The sequence below is a fragment of the Thamnophis elegans genome, chromosome 5 (genome assembly GCF_009769535.1).
Source record: "Thamnophis elegans isolate rThaEle1 chromosome 5, rThaEle1.pri, whole genome shotgun sequence".
NCBI classification, from domain to species: Eukaryota; Metazoa; Chordata; class Lepidosauria; order Squamata; family Colubridae; genus Thamnophis; species Thamnophis elegans.
Genome location: NC_045545.1, coordinates 64,402,183 through 64,427,620, shown reverse-complemented (window position 1 = coordinate 64,427,620; position 25,438 = coordinate 64,402,183). Strand labels below are relative to the sequence as shown.

The 25,438-nt window shown below is 39.1% G+C and overlaps 1 protein-coding gene across 1 annotated transcript; it reads right to left on the bottom strand.

Annotated features, from left to right (window-relative positions):
* Window positions 1-1,122: 1,122 nt before the first annotated feature.
* On the bottom strand, window positions 1,123-23,613 carry LOC116509778 (alpha-1,6-mannosyl-glycoprotein 4-beta-N-acetylglucosaminyltransferase-like). Its single transcript, XM_032219084.1, has 5 exons — window positions 20,938-23,613; window positions 20,493-20,798; window positions 9,898-10,071; window positions 8,097-8,244; window positions 1,123-5,902 (listed from the first exon to the last, which is right to left on the bottom strand). Exons 3-5 carry the CDS (start codon window positions 9,997-9,999, stop codon window positions 4,755-4,757), a joined length of 1,398 nt encoding a protein of 465 aa, XP_032074975.1. The 5' UTR covers window positions 10,000-10,071; window positions 20,493-20,798; window positions 20,938-23,613; the 3' UTR covers window positions 1,123-4,754.
* Between the last annotated feature and the right edge of the window lie 1,825 nt (window positions 23,614-25,438).

Genomic DNA, 25,438 nt, shown 5'->3' with positions numbered 1-25,438 from the left:
CGGGCATTGGAACTGTCTGTCTGATCTAAAGGAGTTGTATCTTTGTTGGTGATCGTGCTCGGGTGCTCTATAAGAGGGTCTCCAATAGGGGGCAGGACGAGAGTCTGCATTTTTGGCATTAGACGGAAGGATCTTCTTCTTATCCTTATTTTCTATTAAGATAGGATCTAGAGCTTTCCCCAAAAGATTAGCTCCTGTGTAAGGAGTCGCTGCCAAATTCCATTTGGCCTTGTTGTCCATCTGCCAACTATGCAACCACAACAAGCGTCGGTAGGTTACTGACGTGGCTAGAGTGCTGGAGGCAAACAGAGCTGCTACTGGGGTATCGATTGCTGGCAATTGCATGGCCTGGGCAAAAGCAAATCCACATTGTAGATGCGGCGATCATTACTGCCCGGATTGGAAAAGGTGGAAGGACAGGCCCACTGGTTCTTTACTGCCTCAAGGAACAGGGGGGAGCAGGAATCTCCTCCATGTTTGTGGCGGTGTTAGATTGGGGTCCCTGAGCTGAGGGACCGTCAGATCCCCAGTCCCGATCTTAGTAGTTTTCCCTCAGTCTATTGACTTATCAGGCTGTGACAATACCCATGCGTAACCCCTCCCTCGATTCTACTGGAAAAAAGATTGTTCACTCTTCAACAAACTTTTTTTTTTAATCGGATGATGATGATGTAAAAACAGAACAGAAGAGCCGAGGTGGCACAGTGGTTAGGGTGCAGTACTGCAGGCCACTTTAGCTGACTGTGATCTGCAGCTCAGCGGTTCAAATCTCACCGGCTCAAGGTCGACTCAGCCTTCCATCCTTCCGAGGTGGGTGAAATGAGGACCCGGACTGTGCGGGCAAGTTGCTGACTCAATTTGCTAAAAATTTGTAAACCGCTTAGAGAGGGCTGAAAGCCCTATGAAGCAGTATATAAGTCTAATAAATAAATAAATAAATAAATAAACTTGACAAAGAGTATGGAATCAACATACGGTTTGCAAAGTTAAGAAATGTATCAAGGGATATTCTTGTGCACTTTGTCAGGAAGAGTAGAGGTCATGTTTTGCACCAGTATTTTATTACCAGGTTGAAGATTAATAATGCAGATATGATAGTAGTTAAACAAATTCTGATCAGAATACTGCACAGAGGTTTTATTGTTTTACTGACAAACTCGAACAGAAAAAAGTACCATTTTGAACTTTCAAGTTTCACCCCTTTCAAGTATGGTTTCCAGTTGCATTTGTGCATTCAGATTTGAGGCTGAAAAGCTGAGTTAAAATGCAGATGATGCAACACCTCTTGGCAAATTATAAAAGTGGTCATATCTGTTTCCAGGATTAGCTGCTGCAAAAGCAGCTAATAGCCATGTGAGCTTGAGAAGATATGGCTGCTTTAGTAACTTGATGACAGGAACCCATTTGAGCTCTGAAGCAATTATTTGGAATCAAGTCCAATCTTATGCACTGTATAGTCCTACTTTCTTATCTGAACTCTTCGACTTTAGGTATATTCTGTAATTCAGATTCAAATATACCCTGTTCCTTTATTTGGAATATTATTTCTTATTCCTTTTCTTCACTCTGCCTAACATTACTTGCCTGAAAGGGGATATATGGTCAATATAAATGTACAATCCAAACTATAGTGGAACAAACACTTCTGACCATGACCAAAACAAATGAAAAAATCTGCAATCAATCACAGCTGCAATTTTTCCTGTCGCACCAATTTCCCCTCCCACACCTTTTTTTGTGTGCGTGCATGCACAGTCAGTCTTGCTTCCGGTCACGACCAAATCGGGTGCTGACCAAAGTCCTGGAACGAATTAGGGTTGTAAAAGGAGGTTCCACTATGTGTTAATATATCATGTAGCTATTTCCAGGGAGCTCTTCTCCATTACAGAGATCCTAATTTTCAGTACTCTGCAAAAGCTGCATTACAAATATTAATACAAACTGCGTACTTTACATTGTTGTTAATTTTATTTTAGGACACATCTATCTGCATGTTAATTATCTACACGGGAAGTCACTGGGCATGCTAAGAATTTTCCAGATATGCAAAACAGGAAGAAGAGGAAGAAAAATTCTTCTGAGATTTAGAGAATGTCACCTTATTCCAATAGATTAGAAAGTTTTGGTTCATATTAAAAAATACCCCCCCCCAAAAAAAATTCAGAACAGACAGTATAACTTTACCAAAGGGGGTTCCATTAGTTACTCATATTAGTTGGATTAGCTACATTTTATAATAGATTACACTTTAAATAGCTAACATGTACCATGTTACATTACATTACCATGTAACATAATCTGTATAAATATTTGGTTATATTTTGATTCAAATATGCCTGAGAACAGAGTACAGAGAACAAAATCACATAATAAAAAAGGAATCCAGAATTAAAATTCAGAATATATGTTGAAAAGGCAATGAATTCAGTGCATGATGATTTCCCGTAAATCTTCAATAGTTTTTAAAAATATGGATGTAAACTATCCATGAGGATTTTGTAATTCTTATGGAGGAATCAGAACTGTTGTTAAATGGTTCCCAATGGGTTTGTTTAGAAAAACTGAATAAAATGAAGAATTGAAAGTGCTCACTAGAATAGCTACCACTTAAGTTTGAGTCAGTTGATTCTGCTTGGCTTTGGGCTTAGGCCACAGTGTAAATTTGCATTACTGGTAACAATGTCATAGGTTATGCTGAATTGAAACACCTTTTACAGTTTTTTTTTCCTAAAAAAAATATTTTTCCAAAAATAAAATATCAATATCGAATAAAGGAAAACAACCAAGCAAGAATTACAAACAAGATACAGAAAAATGAAAATGAAAAAAAGGAAAAAAGGTTTATGCAACAAACATAAATTTAACAGTAAACATACGACCTCCACCCTGGTTACCATATTTTTGTACACGGTGTCAGCTTCAAGGATTGTGTGTGCCAAATATTGTAAAGAAAAAGGAATGCGCAAACACTGGACAAATGGATTTTGAAACTGCTGGAATTAGTAGGGGAGGCAAAATTAACAATGTTGATTAGAGACAATGGTTTGGATAAGTTCAGAAGCTGTTTGTGGAGTTTCTGCAAGTAAAATATAATGAGAGACTATTAACAGAGGGCTTTGAAGTTTAATATATTTGGGGGCATTAACAGTTAACAGCTTGTATCTCACACAAATCTAATAAATTCAATCTCTTGCATTGCAGGTCTACAAATACATTTTTCATCTATACCTGTACTTGTATGTTGTATATTACTATTTTACATCACATTTTCTTAACAAATATGTCATTTATACAAATCCATTATCTATCAATCAAATAAACTAAATACCAATTCACTGTAAAAAAAACAAACCAAAATATATTAAACTTTAAATCCCTCTGTTTCCAGAAATACCATATAGGTCAGCATTATTTTATTGTAAAGGTATAACAACAGAATTCAAGTCTGAATGTGCTTCATTCTCCCTCTTGTCTATCGCTATCTGAACTAGTAATGGGCTTGTGTGAGATATTTTCTCAAGTTACTTTCTTGACTGAGGTTCAAGCCTTTTTTTATCTGAATGATAAGAGTTCTGGAGGACCAAGGTTGGAAAAAACTATATTAGATTATGGGACAGCTGTTTAAATTACATTCATCAGTCAGCATTTTATGTAAAATATTATGCAATCATAATTTTAAATTAGATTCATTAAATATGTGTTTGCACACATTTTGTTAAGAAAAAATCTAAAAATATTTCTTCAGATGTACAAAATATTGTTCCTATAGTTTTAAGAAAAAGATTGCACTTCTGTAAAAATTACTTCATGTAACTGTGAACAGTTAGTTACCCACCTGAATCACTTATTGTCCTGTCATTTGCAAGGCCGTGTAGCAAGGATGAAAACTACAGAAATGACTCATTGGCCCTACTTACTCCTATAGATATATTTAAATCCTTATTACAAATCCCTGCAGACAAACACAAGCATTTTTCTTTATGTGGCTCCTCAATTCAAGTACTAACAGTGATGGAGCTAGAACAAGCTATTTCTGAAGCCAAAGAGCAGATCCTTGAGTTTAATTTAGAAGTTAACAGATCTTAAGTTATACATTTTGCTTCAAGGAACTTTTATCACATCACCTTCATCTTTCCAAACTATCATTTAAAGCTTGAATAGCAGAAACAGAAAGTTGTTTATGATACTACCAGCTGAACTTATTTCAGCTTCCTATCTCAGTGATCCCCAACCTTTTTGGCACCAAGGACCAGTTTTGTGGAAGACAATTTTTCCAAGAACTGAGAAGGGGTGGGGGGAGATGGAGAAAACAAACTAGATCCCATGCAAGTACAGTTTCACTTTCACTCGCTTCTCGCTGCGGTTCCTGTGTCTTCCTGTGTTAGGAACCACACTATGCAGTCCGGTTCCTAACAGGCCATGATCGGGTCCTATCTTACTGTTTTTTTCATATAGAGCTACAGAACTCTCTTGTTGTGGGGGAAAAGAGATTGATACAAAATAATCCTGGAAACATTCAATTGGAAAAGGAGGGTCTTTGACAAGCAGAAGACAATGCCAGTTGTAGCCATCTTTTGAAGAACATTGTTAGTGGCCTCTTATGTTATAAGGTAATAGAACACAAATATATCATCATTAGGACTGAGAACACAGAACTGACTTCTTCCACTGCATCTTGGAGTCTTCTCTCCAGAAAGGATCTATCTGCAAGTAATGTTCTTATACTGCAAGAGATCCTAATCCTTCAAATGAAGTCAGGCTTTAGGCTTGATCCAGATGCTTATGTTACTTATGATCAATGACTCACTCTGAGTGTTAGTTACCAAAATCTGCACACAAACAGTGTCAGAGGTGGTACTATTCTCTAGGTTCTGCTTGTCAAAAATTCCTTTGGTAAAGTGCCCAATGGTGATATAATTAGCACACCTTGGTCGTAATGTTTGCAATTTATTAGTGCCCAATGCTACAAGCCCTTCATGGAGATAGCTTTCTGGGAACTCCTTAGAGCCTGTATGGATCTGGATGCGGAAGATGGGGGCAGCCTTTTTAAAGATAAGCGTGAAGGAGTTGCCAACAGAAGGGGCCTTACCCCAAAAGTAGCCTATCACACTACTGTAAGCCTTACTGGGGATAGAATTCCGAAATGTTGCAATATCGGTTATTATATCTGCTGGAGGATTGTCAGGGATCTTAGAGAAATCCTCTTCAAAGTCTTCATCTTCCAGTTTGTTTCGTGTGCCCTGGAAGGAGGAATAGTGACCAACGTGCTGGAAAAGGGATTGCCTGAAACGAATTTCCTCCTTTTGTGTAAGCAGGAGACGAAAATGCACAAAAAGCCAATCACAAGGCATCTCTTGGTAAAAGAGCATGAGGAATCGAGTAAGCCGGGGGAGGTCAGTAGAACGGTAGAGCTTGGCAATGTAACCAAGTTTGGAAAATTCCAGAGTGACCCAAGAGGTGCCCTCCTGGGATGCCAGATTTCTTTTGATTACTGTGAGGAAGTGTTTGGTACAACGGACATCATCCTCAATCATGAGGTAGTAGGTGGAGAGGTTGGATGCAAAGTTCATGAGGTAAGCATAATCAACATTCTGTTTTGATCGAAAGCGCACCCGATCCTCAGGATCATTAAAATTCCTTTTTAGACCTTCCAAGGGAGGGTAATACTCAAGACGTGTGTGGATAACCACTAGGTTTCTCTGATGGAGCTGATTAGGAAAACTTCTGGCAATTTCCAATGCCATTTGAGAATTCCACTTATGATCTGGATCTGTTAAATGTACCACTACCACCATTTCCTTCATCTCTTCTTCAGAAGATTGTTCAAAGATGGATGTCAGGGTATTCAGGAGATAGTCCTGTCTCATCCGCTTGACAGAACAGAGTCCTAATGTCAGAAACTCTGCAGTGAAAAGAAAAAATGTATGCACCTTGTAAGTTCGAACCTTGCTATCCAGGGTGTCAAGTCATGTAGCTATTTGTTCTGTATATTTGCAGCCTTATGTAGCTGATATATGTATCAATCAACAAGAAACCCAGGGCACTAATTAAAAACGATTGTTACTAAGTTTAGAACAAACAAGTAAAATAATTTTCCACTGATGGAAATTATTACAAGAGGCAGTAACAACTCTAGTTTAGGGATTTTAAAATATTTAGACAATTCCATGTCCAGTTGTAGAGGCAATGAATAGAAAAGGAGAGATAACTACCTTCACATGTGTTTTCAAAAACAGAAGTTTTATTATGTACTTACTGTGTTCTTATATCACGTTCATGCATTGCTAAATGAATTTAATTGTCTAAATCAGCCTTTTCCACAAGACAGGCTCATTATGTGCAAGAAAAACCTATAGCTACCTGGAACATCAGTGCATTTCCTTAAGATGCCTTGAAAAAATTCATTGAGTTTACAATATGCTGGCAAAGTCAAATCAGAAACAGAGAAGGGAAAAATAGCCTCCACGATAAAAGTACAATAATGGAAGGAGCAAAAACTTGGGGAAGATGACGCTGGCCAAACACCAACAGCTGCATATTTCTCATTTCCATCAGCAATGCAGGTGCACTGCAGTGTAGTGCATCATTTGTGATGACCATTCAACAATTTTTTGTGTGGCACCAATTATAGAGAAGATGAGAGAAGGCTGGCTCCACTGGTATGAACATGTCCTGAGAGCAGCAACTTCCACCGTTGCCAAGACTGCCTATCAACTAGAGGTTAATGGCCGTCAACCCCCAAAACGGAGATGGCAAGACACCATCAACAAAGATATGCAAGCTATGGGCCTGCACCCTGGAGATGCAGCTGACTGTACAAAGCAACATTCAATGATCCGGAAAGGGGAACCCTGAACTTGCGGGAATACACTAGGAAGAAGAAGAGCAGCAGTGCAGTTGGCAATGGCTCCATAAAGGCATATTTGGCCAGGTGCCCACAGCATAGACACACAATCCAGAAGTACTGCTGATCCCTCTCAAATCAGACACTGTGCCCTCTTCCTTTTATATTTCTTAGGCAGTAGGAAAGATATAAAAGCCAGTTGGGTGTAGGGGTCACGGCATTAGGGTAAAAACCAGAGACCGTGGATTCTAATCTTGCCTTAGGCACAAAACCAGCTGGGTGACTTTTGGGCTAGTTAATTTCTCTCAGCTCTATGAAGGAAGCAATGGCAATCATTTCCAAAAATATTGGCAAGAAAACTACAGGGACTTGTCCAGGCAGACTTCAGGAGTCAACACTTACTCAAAGGCATCACATGTACCTTAGAAAGGATACATAAAACTTTTAGTAGGCGCCTATTCCTCTGCTTGCATCCTTTCCTCTCCTTAACTATAACCAAAAAATCTGATTCCTAAAGGAGAGGGGAGACAAAATGTCGAATGAATCATTGAGCTGGAAATGAGACACACCAGCCAACTGCATCCTCTTGAGAATAAGAAGAGAGCCTGAGCAATAGCAACGGCCTCATTCCTTCTTTACTTGGAAATAGGAATGAAGAAGAAAAATCTGCCATTGTACACATTCTGATCTACCAGCTCTATTACCCACTGGGTGGGCAGCATGAGGGCTACCAGTGAGCAGAAAAAAACTGCATAGTTGTCCTATCTATAGAGATAAATTGGCATGAATATTATTGCTTTCTTTTGACTAAAAGTAGGAACAGAGATTTATTTTTGCTTTAAAAATCTTAGCCACCACAAAGGCCTGCTTGTTTTGATGTCCTAAAATGAATTCCACTTATCTTTGGAGCTAGTCCTCGAAGTTACAACTGTTGCACCACCACATGATCGCAATTCAGGCTCTTGGTAACCAGCTTGCACTTACTATGGTCGCAGTGACATGATTGCTATTTGTAACCTTTCCAGCTGGCTTCCAGTAATGAAATCAACTGGACAGCTTAAAGACTGGGTGACTTGCTTAATATCTATGCTGATTCACTTAAATACCTGTGGTAAAAATGTTTATAAAATTGGGTCTGGTCATGTGATGACTCCTTTTATGACTCCACTAACTTACGATGAAAATTTTGGTCCCACTTGTGGTTGTAAGTCAAGAATTACCTGTATTTGATCTGCCTTTTGTTGGTACTTACTTTTCTGGAGTGGAGGCGACCCAACAAGGTAGTCATAAGAGATATTCAGTGTGTTGGTGGCATTGATAAACATTCGGAGGCTAGAAACGGTCCAGTCAGTTGCAATAGGGTGCAGACCCACTGTTTGAGCCCACTTCTGAACATCATTCTGTGCAGAAACAGACAATAACTTTCACTAAATCAGTGCAGTGGCTTTTTATGGCTATGAAATTATTTCAGTAAAGCAGGAACTTGGCATTGTCTCTCATTTACAGGTTGATTATCTCATTATCTCTCTCTCTCTCTCTCTCTCTCTCTCTCTCTCCCTACCTACCTACCTACCTACCTACCTACCTATTCATGCATACACACACACACACACACACACACACACACACACACACACTCTGTATTTTTCGGAGTATAAGATGCACCAAGATTTTGAAGAGGTAAATTAAAAAAAAGTTTTTGCACTCCGCAGACCTCCCAAAAACTGCCCATTTTTTGCGAAAATGGGCCAGTTTTTTGTCAAAAAAGGGCATGTATAGCCTTTAGGAGGCTTATAGACAGCTCCTGGGAGCTGGCGGGGGGGGGAGGGGGAAACAAGCAAAAAATGGCCCGTTTTTCGCTCATTTTTGCCCTCCCCAACCCCCAGGAGCACTCTGGAAGCCTCCTAAAGGCTATGCACAGTATGTATGCCAATAAAATATTAATTTGGCAGCTATATTACAAAAAGTCTCCTTTATCAGGCAAATCTGGTATCTGAAGAAAGAATATTCTTCTTAGGAAGTGGAAATACATTTTGAAGCAGAGATTCCTATATATGCCACTGCTTCACCCTCTGGTCCTAAAAACTTTTGCCATGGCAAGGTTGAAAGTAGATGTGTCTTAGAATTTAATTTAATTCATATTTTTAAGACTACCAACTAGATCTGTACTTTCTAGACTAAGATGCTGATTGAATTTTTGCATTCCCACGTTTTGTGGAACAGGTTTGTTGTAGTGGCTAGGGCATCAGGCTAGAAGCTGGTAGGCCCTGAGTTCTAGTCTCATCTTAGGAACAAAATCAGCCAGTCACTCTCACTCAGCACTAGAAAACAGGCAATGGTAAATTATGTCTGAAAAAATCTAGCCAAGAAAACTGCTGGGACTTGTCCATGCAGTTCTCAAGTGTAAAAAACCTGATTTGAAGGCATGCACACAATTTTTGTGACACACGTTTTAATTAAAAAACTGCATTTTAGAGTAATAAATACTTAGTGTGGTTGTTTTTTAAGAGTTAACAGATAAAAAAAATTGAATGGTATAGATGTACAGTATGTACGATCTTTGAAGAAATGGACAGAGACCCGTCTTCCCATAGTGGTCACAACCTGGATGGAACACCAGTTCTTTAAAAAAAAACACCAGGACAACACTACACTATGCTTTCCTTATCTCAGACAGTGTTGGGAGAAAACTAGGCAGCAAATTGTCAATTCCATCATTATTTCTTTGTTCAAATCAGCACTGACATTCTGCTTGATTTTCTGCCAAAAACGTTTTAACAAAGGGCTGCTAATTTCTAGGCTGCTTATCTCTATCCTCATGTTTACTATAAAACAGTGGACAAATCAGCATGAAAATAAAGAGAGAACTTACATCCAAGAGAGAACATAATTTAGTTTAAAAAGTTTCTTGCAAATACTCAAAATTTATGAAGCAATTTTGGGACTTCTAACAGAGTAAGAACTCAGCAACATGTGTGCTACTCTGTGTGTGTGTGTGTCTGTTTGTCTGTCTGTCTGTCTATCTGTCTCAGCAAATGTGTTGTTACTCTTACCATCACAAGATCTTCATGGTGCCAAGAAGCCAGATACATGATGAGTAGGAACACACAGAGAGAAAAGGCTGTTGCAAGTGATCGTTTCAGGGAACACCTCATGACAACAGGCACTTTGGAAAGAATGTATTAGAAGCTAGTGAATCTGCAATCATTCAGTTCTCACCATGTCATCTGGAAAAAAAATTAAGAAGTTATTATAAACTCTTCTCAATGTCCTTACACAGCACAATCATGCCTGAGTCAGACACTAACTGTATTGCCAATATATCTCTACTGGAGGTAAATCAGGTCACCAAACAGTTAGCAGTTGATTGAAAACTGTAACATTTATCTTTGTTGATATAGAAGGTACAATTGATAAAGAAATGTAACAATGATTCAAGTCAAATGAAATTTTATTGACAGCCTTGTCAGGTGGTTTAATATTACAGAAGTGTCAAGAAAACTATAGAGAAAATGCTAACAAAAGTCCTTCAAAAATTAAAGAGCTTCTTGCATCCACAAAACAAATTATTTATCTAATCCTGGTCGCTCTTTGTCTTTTCTGCTGCTAGCTTTGAAATATTGAGTTTCTAGAGATTAATTGTCATGCCCTGGCAAGCTCTAAATTCTAAGGCTGCTCTGAAGAGAAAAAGCCTTGATAGGCGGTCTCAGCTTTACAAAGAACAGTGTGTTAGGAAATTTAGACTGGTCAGGCAACTATTCATAAGCATATTTTATTGAGGGACTCTTGAAAAAACAGCTCTGCTAATGAGATTTCAAATTACCAGTCCATTCAACTCACAATTCTTTTACTCTAATCCTGCCCAGTAAGCTCCCTTTTTATGATCCTGCAGTCCCTATTCGGGGTAGAATCAGGGCAACTGGATGGAGCTGTTTACTGGCTGGATGCCCTTGCTGTGGATGCCTATCAGAAGTTTGCAGCAGATATTTTTTCTTTGCCCCCAAGGAGAGAAATTGCTGCCACTATCTAGTATTGAACTCTCAATCTTTCAAGTGGAAGGCGAGCATCTTCACCATGCCCTGCTCTTCGAATACCACCTAGTGAATATCATATAAGGTTAGATCCGGAAGGCTCAGGATTGGCTAGGGGTTGAAAGACTAACACATTTCTCCACATGTTCAGTTACAATCTACCTATGTGCTTTTCCTATCAACCGGAGAGATAATAAATGTTCATCTTTTTCTGTCTTTCCAAATCAGAAATTATACCTTCTCCATTATATTTGGTTTTTCAAGATACTTGCAGTATTACCCATTCCACCATATTTCTTGGTTTCTGAAGTTTACGTAGACATTACTTGCACATTTCCAACATCTTTGCAGTTATTATTTGTGCCTGGTGTTAAGCAGAGGACATGGGAAGGAAATGTAATTGCTACCTTTGGGAGCAAATGTTCTGAAATTAATTAACGATATCAATTAAAACTTTTTTATTAGTTTATCAAAGTATAAAATACAAAGAAAAATGGAAAAGTAAAAAGAGAGGAAGTTATTTTATACTTTGATAAACTAATTATAAAAGTTTTAATTGAATTAGTTATATCAATAAAGCATAAATGTTAAGAAAGTACCTGATTTTATTTATTTAGTAAGTTACTCAGGAGGGTAATGAAAACAACATAAAGTTTTAAAACCTCAAATATAATACACCATAAAATATATTCCACCAGAAGCAAATTCAACAGCCAGAACAGTAAGAGTGGTCAGGCTCATAAATCCTCTTGACCCAATGCTTTGGGGTGGGTGGGGATTTGCTCTTCAAAACATCACAAAAGCAAGATAAGGCTAGAACCATCTGGATCTTGGGAGAGAGCATATTTTATAGGAAGTGACAGAGAAGGAACATTTCCTGGGTTCTGAGATGACTTTGTGTGAGAAATGGATCCTGTGCACGCTGGCCAGCTGACTTTGGCCTTCTTTTGAGGCCATTTTTCACCCTCCAGAGGCTTCAAGAGCTTCCCTGAAGCCTCCAGAGTATGAACAACCGTCCCTACGGGCAAACCAGAAGTTCGGGAATGTACTTCCAGTTTGCTCATATGGCAGGTTTTAGCCCTCCTGAGCCTTCAGGAGGCTTCCCTGAAGTCACTTCCGAGTTGCTCGTAGAGTCGTTTTTTGCCCTCTGGAGCCTTCAGGGAAGCCTCCACAAGGCCCCCTGAAGGCTCTGGAAGACGAAAAATGGCTCTACGAACAAACCGAAAGTGACTTCTGGTTTGCTTGTAGGGTCATTTTTTGCCCTCCGGAGTCTTCAGGGAAGCCTCCTGAAGGCCCCTGAAACCGGCCCTATGAGCAAACCGGAGGTTTGTTCCCAAACTTCCAGTTTGTCCATAGGGCCATTTTTTTTGCACTCCGGAGGCTTCAGGGAATCTCCTGAAGCCTCCAGAGGGCGTCCAGGGGGACGGGGAAGGCTGTTTTCGCCCTCCCCAGGCTCCTATAAAGCCTCTGGAGCCTGGGGTGGGCAAAAAAAGCACATGGAGGGAGCACTGGCTGACCGCGCATGCACGCTGGGGTCATGCGCATAGCATTATGGGTGTGGCACACCCACGCATGAACCCCCCCTGCGCTCTTTCCGCTTTTGACACACAAGCCACAAAAGGTTCGGCATCACTGGCTTAGGAGGACCCATTATACCATTAGGTGTGAATGTTAAATTCCCCTTGATGCCTTGAAATTGAAGTCCACACATTTTCAAATTGCCAAGGTTGAGAGACACTGTTCCAGATCTAGGATGCTTTAATAATCACAACCAGTCTTGCTAGGTTTCAGTCTATGTCTGTTCCTTCCATCCCATCCTACATTGAGCCAGAATATTTGAGCAGTCAGGGGCTGAGATGTATAATTGGCAACTCAGGTATAGATGGGAAGAGATGTATAATTGCCAACTCCATACCAACTCCATGCTTATGTATGACATCACCCAATGGCCTCATGTAAATGTTAAACAAGAGAGAAAATCAAGCCCTAAGATATTCCACACAACAACAGTCTAAGACTGGACTTTATTCAGCTATAATTGAACCACCTGGGTTGTGATAGGCTGCATTGAGGACTGTGAAGAAATTGTGAACCCATTCACTTGGAACTTTGATAAACTATTTGTTTCCAGACTTTCTGAGGTTAAATCAGTCAATATAGTTGGCAGCAGTTTAATTCTGATGAAAACATATTTATCAGAGAGATTTCAGTACAGTATTCTAAGCCAATGCTAATTCACTTAAACTGCCAGCTTATATTGTGAGAAATCAGTGGTAAAGACAATTCTCCATTTTCAGGCAGGAAGTCTGGTATTGTGGTTTTGAAAGCTATTCAAAGTGTTTATCTGCAGTGTTACCTCAAATTGAAGTTCTTTCAGCAGTTGCTGGTCTAATTTATAGGTGGCTCAGTATGTTTGTCTATAAAAATACATGTTGAATCTAATTACATTCAAACAGATTTCATTCATTCCATCCATCCAAAAGAGACTATAAAAACTTAAAAGGGAATCAAAAAGTCCAAAACACATCCTTTATAGCAGCCAACACCAGAGAAGCAGACAATTAAGCGGAAAACAATACCTTAATCAAGGAACTACCAAAATATTGCATATATTGGCAGGACAAACTGCTGTATATAAATGGGGGGCAAACTTTGTTTCACACTGATGGTTTTTCCCAGTTGTCTAATGAAATACCTGAAAGCAAGCAGTCAAACTCAGAGAATACCAAGGACTTTACCATCCAAAATAGATTTGTGTACCTAAGCTCGCAATAACAGAGGAATAATTTGTTAATGGTTTTATAGTAAAGAATTCTACTATTTTAATTTGAGTAGATTATTCACTATCCCTCTGCCAATGCAGTTATTAGAAGAGATAAACCAAGTTTTTAATAGCATCTTTGAGTTAAAACCATATTCTAGTATATATTGCAATTAGTGTACTGCGTCAAACATTGGCAAACCATCAAATAAATAAAGCTCTGCAGAAAATTATCTTTCTTGGTTCAAGCAATGAATAAACATACTCCTTAAAATAATTTTATCAACAATAACACAAATCAAGATGATATACCCATAAAGAGCTTTGAAGGACAGCTAGATATTTTAAGATATTGACTGGTTGTTGATGATTGATCCTATGAACATTTTCTGGGTGTTATGGGTTAGAAGATAGTTGAGTGCATTTCATTCAATATGAAGAAAATTCCTCAAGTGAAAGAAAATAAAAAAAAAACAAGCCACATTTCTACTGTTCTCCATGGATGGCTTTCTAAGTTATGGGAAATATTAACTACAGTATTGATAAGATCTATTTTAATCTTTAGATTTTGAGTGAAATTCAATTATGGATTACTTCATGAGCACAACAATGTATGATAGATTTCATACAGCTATGGCAATAAAGCTTTCTCATTCCAGAAACTATCCCTGCGTTCAATGACTTGGTATATATTGAAAAGTATCTGGAAGATTCAACTAGTGCAAAGTGCAGCAGTGTGAGCAGCTCTTTTGGGTACCAAAAGAAGGGCACATGTAACACCTCTGCTCTGTGAACTCCACCTGTTTGCTTCTGGGTCCAGTTTAAGCTGCTAGTTATGACTTATAAATCCCTACATCTCATGGGCCAGGCTACCTACAGAACCAGCTTTGCCCCATCACATTGGCCCAGCCCACCCATCAGGCGGAAAGGTATGTTGCAAACCCCAACAAAAGCTTTCTCTGCTTATGCCCTATGGAATAATCTTCCCCTGGAAGTGAGGTGGGGTTCTCTTGGTCTTCTGAAAAAGGGCCTTGCGTGGGAAGTCCAAAGAAGCACACAATGCAGTTGGTCCAGTTCTCTGACAAATTCCTGGACAAATCCCTGAAGTATTTTTTAGAGTTGGCTTGGTATTGCCTCCTTCCAAGAGCTCAGAGAAAGAGACGAGTCCAAGGTCATCCAGCTGGCTTTGTGCCTAAGGCCAGATTAGAACTCATGGTCTGTTTCTAGCCTGATACCATAGACTTCTGCTATTGACAGATTTCTAGAGTATGGGGATAAGAGATAGAGGGAGGAATATAAACAGTTATCAGCAGCAAATTCTGTTTAGGAAAGTTGAGGTGGAAGCAAGGCAAGATCCTTATCTTGATGTTAAGGCTGAGACATGGATACTTAATCCTGCACAGTGTCTTCCTTGACCCATTCTGGATACCACTGGAAGTTTCAGGGATATCTAGCTCTCAATATGCAAGTAATTGACTCGCCATGTTTCCTGGAACAGAAGGACATCAAATTGGATAACACAGCACAGAAATGCAAAAATCCTTTTTGCATGTCCCAAAGATGCTTTTTCGAAGGCAACTGGACTTTGCCTTTGAAAAAGCACCTTTGTGACAACCATAATCTGGATGACTGAGAATTTCCATAGACATTTCCCAAATGGCAATATTCCCAGAAAATAATGACAAAGATTTGCAGGAGCCTGCTAGCCAAGGAGACTTGCTAGCCAAGGAAATTCGGGATCAGTCATTGTTGAATCCATGAGGGGAGTTTTTTTCCATTCAGGTTATTGGGCAATTAATTAGAAAGGCTAAACTGAAGTAGTGGTATAATACTTTTTTTTCCAAGTTAGAGATATGAAAGCAAAAGAGGTATTTTTGGAATCTCACGTCAGATATTAAGAGTGTTAAGAATTCCTACAGAGGTTATAGCAAATATAAAAAATCTGTGAACTTCATTTGGACTGTATATATAGTCCAGTCTCTGAAACAAGAGAGAGAATTATGGTCTGTCCGCTTCTCTAGGAATGTTTGATTACATGAAACCTTCCTTGATCCAACAGGCCTCCATAATTTATTGATTGCTGGGAGGTGGCTTCATGGAACAGAAAGTTTGCTCTCTCTTTTTTTTTTAACCACAATGTTTTAATGTGATGTGATTATTTTCTCTGAGTTTATTAAGGAGGAGCTGCTTATGAAGTGTATTCAATCCCATTTTCCCTCCTCCTCTTTGCTGCTTTTTACTTCTCAGTCTACCCTATATCTCTGGAATTCTTTGAATAAAGGTTGAAGCTAAGGCAGGAATCTCTAATTCTAACACCAAATCCAGCCATTTTGTAAAGGATACATAGGAGAAACGCTCAAAGAAAAGGAAATGAGCAATCATATGATTGTTGACTCATAAAGGTAGAAAAGAGAGACCTGGGATTTAAACTTTTACTTCTATAGAAAGAAGGATTCTGAATAGTTATTAGAGACAGATGTGTATGCACTGACTTCTTAATTTTCTGCAATAAATCTGCTATGCTAAATTTCTTGGGCCAGTTTGGGGAGAGTTTAATTGTGATAATTTGATATGAAGCCCTGAGAGTGGTCATCCATCAGAGTACTAGCCACATTTCAACTCTTATCTATTAATCAAGGCAAAGTCAGGACTTTGAAAGTATAACACTTACAGTACTGTTGCTTGTTAGTATCAAGAAAACTGAGTTAGACACTAACCTTCATTAAGCCTGAGGCCTCTTAATCTGAAAAACCTTCAAACAACAATCCCTATAAATTGGGAGCAATAGCATGCTGCTGGACCCCAGATGGTCAAGATTTCAACCTCAGATTCTTATTTAGAAGGCATTTCTTGAAGTACAAGGGGCAGGGAGCTGAATTCAGATGACATTTATACTGACAATTAGCTGGCAAATTTACTGGAAAGAATTATGGTATCTCCTTCCAATCTAGTGGCCTTAGTGGATATGGCTGAAAGAAGTGGCATCTGATTGATTCAGCTACTTACTACTAATACTTTGAGAAATTATTTTAAATTAGTATATTATTTCTACTGTTTGACTGATTTTTATCATATATTAAAAGAACAACATTACCATAATCTACAATCAAGAGAAAGAGGAAATCATCAAAAGTCTCATCACTCACCCACTGCCTTAGGCTATTTCAAACCCTGTTGTATTTCTAAGGTTAAATGCATTAATGGTTGGACATCCTTCTATAATCATAATTAAACCGTATTTTCCTACACCTTTTGCCAAAAGCAACATTAAATTGTTGAGAAAAATAATGCAATCGTAAGAAAAACCTCCTTCATGTATTGCTTTGCTTACCATCTTGCCAAATGCTATATGGATTTGAACATCAGCAGTTTTTTCATCCTTCCTACCGCCAGCCCATTAAATAAAAATAGGCAACAAAACATCTCTTTATAGTTTCATGCAGACACTAGAGAGAGGCAAAGCATTGAGCCAACAGCACTGTGTTCTGGAATTAGCCATCCAGTAGGAATAGACTGAGTACTAAGGGGTACATCCATTACTCAGCCCAGGCAACCTGTTTGAGAAGGATATCATAATGCAGGGAAATGGAAATACACTGGAGGTTCTAAGACAATGGTTTCCACTGTGGGCCCCACGCCCCATGGGGGGGGGGGCAATTTGATTTTTAATGGGGGCAATTTGAACCTTGTTTAAACCAAGTTAATGGCCTTTTAGGCTTCCTCCGTGCGAGTAGAATTCACTTTTTGTGTAAAGTAAGAAATATATGTCATAGGGAGGGGGGGGGGAATCAGGATTTTAGAGATCACCAAAACCACTGTTCGAAGAGGAGCAATGGAATCTCATCCACACTGCCTGTTTCCTGATATAATCTATCTCAGAGGCTGGCCAAGGTAGCAACTGTTGAAAACTAGGCCTTCAGTCAGATTGAAGTGGATTCTTAAAATAGGAATGGGAGTGACTTCTACTTGGTGCAATTGGATTTATATTAAATGCTCATGTTCAGGTTTATGCTTAAAAATAACAGAAGGAATAATACATAGAGATTTGCCAAGGCTAAACAAAAACTCTTTCCTCCTGTTTATGTTTTAGGCTACATTCATTGGCGGTTGAAAAATTGATCCCATTAGATTTGTTCTGCAGCTTTTTCAAGCAGCTTTTTCAAAAGAACAACTCAGCTCTTGCAATGTTAACTACTACTTGAGAAGTCCCACAAGACAATTCTTTATTACAGTCCAACATCTTTCATGCCTCATTGCATAAATAAGACATATTTAAAATCTAATATAATAAAAACATCCCATTTACAAATGAGGCAGAGTTTCCATTAGAATGGTCTGATGAATTCTAGAAGTATCATAAGTGTCTGTGTTGGAAATATTGTAAAACTGATATATGTCGAGGTTCTCCATGAGATCTGGATGGCCCCCACCCTGATGGTATTTTCAGAGGGTCTCAAACCCCAGGCCTTGGATGAGGATGCCTGAAGCTCTCTTCTAGGGAGTGTAGGTTTTGTTTTGATTGCTGCTTGGTCTTATTTATTGTTTTTATTATTGCACTGTTTTATTGTTTTGTTTAATGCTTTTTATTTGTGAACTGCTGGGAGACAAGCGCTGTAAAATATAATAAACAAATAAATAAATAACAATTCCTCATGGAAAAGCTTATGGAAGAAAAAATGGATGCATTCTGGCTGTTGTCAATCTTCAAGGAAAGCAGCATAATGTTGCTGAATAGCCCACTAGAGAGCATAGAGCAGATAGAAATATATGGGCTTAGAGATTACTGTTAAATATTCAGACAGAGTCTTAACATAGCTGGCTGTTGTAGTTACGCATCTGGCTAGAACTAATGGGTAAAATTATAATTTTCATCAGTATTTGAACATGAAAAACTTTACTCTTCTATCAACTCTCAGTAGTTCTGACTCCAGCCAAAATACAGCATAAGGCATATATGTCTTGTTGGCTGAAACAGAGCACTCAAATATAGGCACTCAAATGATGCAAAATTGGAATTAGCATCCAAGTCCAATTGAACTCCACCCAGCAATTTGACCATAATGGGCTTCAGGGCTACTGTGACAATCCTGCCTTCTTGTCTATAAAAACAATCTCAGGAAAAATGTGCTAGTCTTCAGGCAGTGAAATTCAGCATCCAGTCAGCACCTATTTTTATTTACAGCAGTTACAGAAGTCTGTTCATTAACTCTATTGCTTGTATATCCCTAGTTGGTCAGTGAAGACCATAATCTTCAACTTTAATTATTTAATTACAGGCTAAGCTTTGAAAGCAATATTGAATCTTCAGGCTCTCTAAAGTCAAATAGGGAATATGATACTATCACTAGGTTAAAAATCTAGGTTAATTTTTTTTCTCCTTTGCACCCACAAGAGATCTAAGTCCAGCCACGCTGAATTCTATTGACTCTTATCTACCATAAAATTGCTTTGACCCTTAGTGTTGAAATTCTTGTAGAGAGCATTAGCATGCAATAAACTATATTCATTTGAACTACCTGATTTTCTGTACTTGACATTAACTTTATCTTCAACATTTTATTTTTGTATAATTTTGTCAATTGTGGAGTTAAGTTTATCGCACAATTTTTTGTATTGATGCAAATAAGTCTGCCTGTGCTCCAATCATTTAAAAATTAGATCGTTTTAACAATAAAGGGGAATAGCAGTGCCAGAAGGGTTCCCCCCACATCAACATTGGATTTAAGCATTTCAGCTGAAATAGGAATGCTACTGGAAATGTTAATCCCTTTCATTTGGTTGATTTCTCAATTTCTGCAATACATACAGAAAGTCAACTACTAGATTGGGTACAGGCTGTTACTGAGGACAAGCATATACAATTTGGAAAAGAGTTCTACTGGAATATGACATGCAGTTTTGGGGTCCACTGCTCGATATAAGTCAGAATTTGGCTATATCCTTACCTCTGGAGGTATAATTAGCTGGCCCTATATACCCAGCCTCTTTTTATCTTTTAAAAGGGATTTTGTACTTCTATTAATTTCCAGAAGCAGTCCAATAGTCCTATCAGAGGGTCTGGCTTTATATGTAGATCATAAAAATTCCTACAGAAGTTGCTCTTCTGCTCAAATCAACTTGCAGATTAATGCGTTTAGCTGCTTCCTTGAAGTCAGTTTTTGGTAGGCTCTGAATAAGCTTCTCAAAATGAGCCCTGACAGAAGTATCAATGTCACTATCAGGATGGAGCTCTATCCCATAGCACTTGATCAGACTCACTAAAATACACGTCAACATTCATGTATCACATTTTTTATTAAGTCATAAGGCACTGTAAAATACAAGAGGGCACTGAGGGGGAAGGGAAAAGGAGGAAGAAAAGTGAGGAAGGATAGGGAAAGAAAAAGAAGCATTGACTTTCACTCTCTCTGTTACAGTGGAATAAGGCATTAACAACAAATCACAACTTTTTGTTTTTCCATAGTAGTATGATGAGTCAACATTCAAAGTCAACAGCAGATTCTGCAACAAGCAATTCCCCTAGCCTAGATGGACTCAATTCAGGTCCACTGAAAATATATAGATCAAAGCAGCTTGACATCTCTGCCAAGTAACAGCTCTTGCAATCTTTAGAGGTGTGAATAACCACGTGTCAGAAAAGTAACTTTGATGAGCTAACTCCCAGATGAAAGCTTAAACAATTCGTGATAAACAAATGCTCTACCGTCATACCAGGTTTTTTTTTTAAGTCTGAGAGAGGCAACTGTTGAAAGGAAGCTAACATAATTAGAAACGGGTCGTATATTTTGGAGCTTTTCCGAGGTTTTGGGAAAGTAGCAGAGCTGGGAAAGCTAAAACAGGTCAAAGAATCACTTACTTGGAGAAACTGCAACTGAATTTAGTTAACTTCCCCCAGCTCAAACCGGAGCGCCACATCCGTTCATCGGGCTTCGTGCAATGGGCAATCCGAAAAGGGCGGTTTCCGCAGCACCCGTTCGACAGAACTTCCCAGCAACTCTACCCCCAAAAACGTTGCTCCCGGCAGAAGAAAGCGGCTCTCGGGTCTTTTGTCTAAGCAGCCCAACCCCGACGCAAGCTGACCTTTGTCCGAGAAACGCAGACCTCGCCTTAACGCGCCTTCCTTTAATTGGATGCCATCTCGACACAGACACGTGCCCAGAGCCTGCAAGAGAAAATAGCGAAAAGGCCCGCGAGATTTATATGCATTTCGGGGGGCAGAAGAGAGAGCGGCCTACGGTGCCGCGCGGGGAGCCACTGTGGCGGGACCGAAACGGGCGTCTCTCTTCCGAGCCCAGCCTTACTTTCCTCCTCCTAAGCCGTCATGCCCACGCCGAGCAGAGGTCGCCGGTCGCTCAGCCGCGACGCAGCAGTTGTTTCTCGGGCTCTTTCTCTGCCTCTCCCCTTGAACTCCAGCCGTCTCTCCGAGGGAAACGCCGAGGAAAATTTCGCCTTCCGAGCCTTTGAACTCCCGCCCTCCTCATTCACTTCGCCCTCGGCGACACACCCGGAGGGCGACTTCCACTTAGCCGTGGCCGTTTCCCGCCACGCGCAGCCCACCAGAATGGAACTATAATCCACTCGGGGAACGTTCCCGTTGGCCAAACCTCCGCGCGCAGCCTTGGCCGCCTGACGACGAAGAAGATGCAAAAGCTCGAGCGAAACGCTCCCCCGTGTTCCGCCGCTGCTTCTTTGCTTTGAGTGAGGCATCCCCGCACCTCGTTGAGCACCGCCCGCCTCTGGGCCCATCTCGCTCCGACACCGTCTGGGCGCCGCGGCTCCTCTTGTCTCTTCGCCAACTTTAGAGCAGCTTTTCCAACAGGCTTCCCGCGCGGTTATTCCGCCCCACTGATGACTGTTTCTTCACTTTGCTCGACTGTGTGGGGAAAGGCGGTTAGGGCTCTGTCTTGCTCGGGAACCTTCTGACCAGTCTCGCTGCCTGCTGTCTTGTGACACTGAACTCCTGGAAAGTTGTGTTTCCTCAACAGATCTTTCCTCATCTCTTCCTCCCCAGCTCTCGCATTTGCTCCTAACAGGATTGAAATCAGTGGGGCTGAAGGGAAAGGCTTCTTGTGGGGATCTATGGAATAAGAAAGCCTCCCACCCCGAAGGTCCCTCCCCCTTTTATTCAGCGTCTCAATCCAGCCTGCAATTGTTGAGATTTCCTATTTGGCAGTTCCCATTCCACGACGACCTGGCAAATTGGACATAGTCAAAGGGAGAAAGATGTCTGAAGTGAAGATTGGATGCACGTGTAGCTCTTGTTGGCAAACCCCTGCAACTTTTAACTGCAATTGGGCATCACAGCAGGTTCCAGAGCACCTTTTTCCCTTTACATTTTTTTATTTGTTTGAACCTGACTAACCACGATGTGTTTACCCAAGGATTGGGATTAGTAATGATGGTTTATGGTTATGATTATCATAATTGATTTGACAAACCAAATTTGAAACAAACAGGTGCAATGTTTGTAATCCAGTAATATTTGTCCCATATATATCTCCTCATCCATTTCTCAGATAAATGGAATTAAGATTTCAAGTGGTACAAAATCTGCAAGTAGTACAAAATGTTTCCTTGGTCATTTTCCAAAAGTTCCATTTTTTGGAAAATGACCAAAGAAACATTTTGTACCTCTTGAGATCTTGTTTCTAAGTTTCTAATGCCAAGCAAGCCTGATGAGAATCCCCCGCCCCCTTTGTAGGGAAAACTTTCAAATTTGAAGTTGCAAAGAGAAATTAATAAGCAGGTAGGAAATACAGATGAAATGTATGTCTTTTGAACATATATTATAACAGAATATTATACTTTGATTAAATTGTTTGCTATTGCTTTTCTTTTAACCGTTTCACTGGCCCCATCTCACTCCTGACCCGAGTTTGTTGGCATCAAGATGTGAACCATAAGAGGATGTACAGGTAGTCTTTGCTTACTGGCTCCCATGTTTCAGCTTCTATGTTTAGTGATCATTCAAATTATGAGGATGTATGTATGTATGTATGTGTATATGTGCCTTGCCACATCCCCACATTTATGGCTGTTGAAGTGTCATATGATATTTCATTTATTGAATGAACGTGAAGTAATGTTTAAGTTAGGCACATGATTTCCAATTGTGACTCTTAGCAAAAGAGTTATTGAGGACTACCTGTACTTGAAATTCTACAAGCTTCACCTGCTCACTACAACTTTTATTACTATACCCATTCTTCTGGTTGAATTCCTCTGTGAACACCATAAACCTATATTCACTGCACATTATTTACAGTAAAATTCTGAAGCTACAGAACAGAGTTGATGTACCTTCTGTGAGACTTCCAGTGATACTGATAATCCTGTATTAAATTTATTTTAAATGTTATATTTTATTTATTGGCAGAGAGAAAAGATTCCACTTCAGTAATGTTATCCATTATGGGAGATGAACATAATTGGATAATAAGCCTAATCATGCATCTACTGCATCTTTTATAACAGTTTATGCATCTTATGTTTCCTAAATTAGTCTTCTGATTAGAGTGCTCCATCCTTGTTCTGATCCCCCCCCAAAAAAATATGTTTACTTATGTGCACTTGTCTTTAAACCTTTGAGTGATAAAATAGAACAGCCTTCAAATCATATTTGAGTCATTCAAAATACTTCTAGAATTAAGATAAAATTCTCTACCTCTGATTTCTAATGGACATTAAACAAGCTTATAGAAAAATAAATTTCTTTCGATTGAATTTACCCTGATAATTAATCTTGAAAGAACTTTATATAAGATACCGGCTACTTTATCTTATATATCAATAAAAAAGGGCACATGGAAAAAAAGTAATGATAGATGCATTTGGTATAGAGTTCTCTGAACTACTGAGCCCAAAGAGGTAAATGCTTGATAATGCTTGATCTAGATTAGAGGAAGCCACAATTAAACAGTGGAACAACTTGCCTCCAGAAGTTGTGGGTGCTCCAACACTGGAAGTTTTTAAGAAGATACTGGGCAACCATTTGTCTGAAATGTTATAGGGTTTCCTGCTTGAGCAGGGGGTTGGACTAGAAGACCTTCAAGGTCCTTTTCAACTCTGTTATTCTATTTTGTTACAAAATAAACATAACTGAAACCCTGTGGATTAGAAAAAACTAAGTAGGACTTTGTTATCTCTGAACAGATCAATTCTGTAGAAAGGATACTGGGACAGTGCATTATGTCGAAGAAGGCATATATTCTTTAGAATGTATTGAAAAGGCTAGCTATTTGTCCATCTAACTTCAGGGATCATACCTGGCAAGCGAGTGCCCCTTACGATACTACAAATGGTTTTTCTATAGCAGCGGGACAACTGTTTTAAAGCTCTTTAGGAGAAACAGATTTAGAGAAAACTAATTTTTAAAGCCATACGGATTAATGTAATGAGAATTGCTCCGTATTTAAAATAACCTTTCCCAACAAGACACTTCGTGTTTTGAATGGATTGGTAATTCTAGGATTTGTTGTTCTAAAATATCTGGAGAAAGCCAGAGTTGGAGAAAACAACTTTGCAACAATCAGGAAAAAACATATATAAAGTGATACAGGGCTTGACAGAAACAATATAACTTTATGACACTTATTAGCAATATTACTAAGTACCAGCCTCAATTGTTTGTACAAGTTCATGACATTTCAAATGCCACTGGGTGGTATGACAGAAAAAAGAGAGATTTGCACAATTTATCTCAGTGAGAAAATGTCCTTGTTTGAATGCTTTTTCCATGCTATAATAATCCCGCTAGCAAGAATGGTCCCTTGTAACAATGGAATAAAAACTATAAATTGAATGACAATGGAATAATAATAGAGGAGAATATATGTAACTCAGAATTGAATGATTAACTCCTTGGTGTTCTCTGGGTGAGCAAATCCCATTCACTAAAACTGATGTTACATGGAAAGCCCCCAGGATTCCATAACTGTTTTTATAAGTAGTTTTGAGAGTTTTGTTTGATAGGTACATTAAAAGCTGGAATTTTATTGCACATTAAGTTGCATAGCTAAAAAGTTCTTAATTGACACCATGAATCTAAACTGACATTCCTACTTTTGTTGTACAGTAATTGGAGGTGTTTACAAAATTGGACGCATCGTTAACATATGCCATGAGCTCTGCCCCTTTTTTATCTGCATGTGATATCACAATACATGTACACAGGGATGAAGCTTGTATTGATACATTGCTGTTATAATTTCCACCCTCCCCTTTGTGATTTTTTCAATAATAAAAAAAGCTAAAAAAAAAAGCTCTTATTTCCAAGCTACCTATGTTTGACATGGCAGCTATTAATGTAAGAGTTGATGTGCTTTCCTTGATGTGCCAAGAAAGATTGTTCAGAGAAACATCATTTTCTGCTTTTAGGACACTACTATTGTAATTCTTGGTTAGATTTTATATGTAGAATATATCTGAAGTAGTATCACTGTATACATCAGAATATGTGTTCTTTTGCAATTCAATAAATGTCTCTGAAGTTTGAATAGCACACATTTAAAGTAGATTTACAAGGAATAGAAGGGATAGAACACAACTAAATGTAGCTTAAATTGAATCATAGAATCTTAGGGTTGGAAGGGACCTTGGAGATCTTCTGGTCTAACCCCCTGCCTATGGCAGAATCCCAGACAAACTGGATGTCCAATATTTTCTTGGACGTCTCAGTGATGGTGCACCCACAACTCTATAATTAAATTTATATTATAGTTAATTCTGTTTTTAGTGTGATTCATCTGAGTTATTTAGAAACAAGATAGAAAATAGAGAGCAAAATTCATATGAAGTAATTAA

Coding starts and splice junctions, on each gene's coding strand:
- LOC116509778 (XM_032219084.1), bottom strand. CDS start 9,999: ATGAGGTGTTCCCTGAAACGATCACTTGCAACAGCCTTTTCTCTCTGT. Junction 8,245..9,897: donor ACCATGAAGATCTTGTGATG/GTAAGAGTAACA, acceptor GTTTCTGCACAG/AATGATGTTCAGAAGTGGGC. Junction 5,903..8,096: donor GTCGCCTCCACTCCAGAAAA/GTAAGTACCAAC, acceptor TTTTCACTGCAG/AGTTTCTGACATTAGGACTC.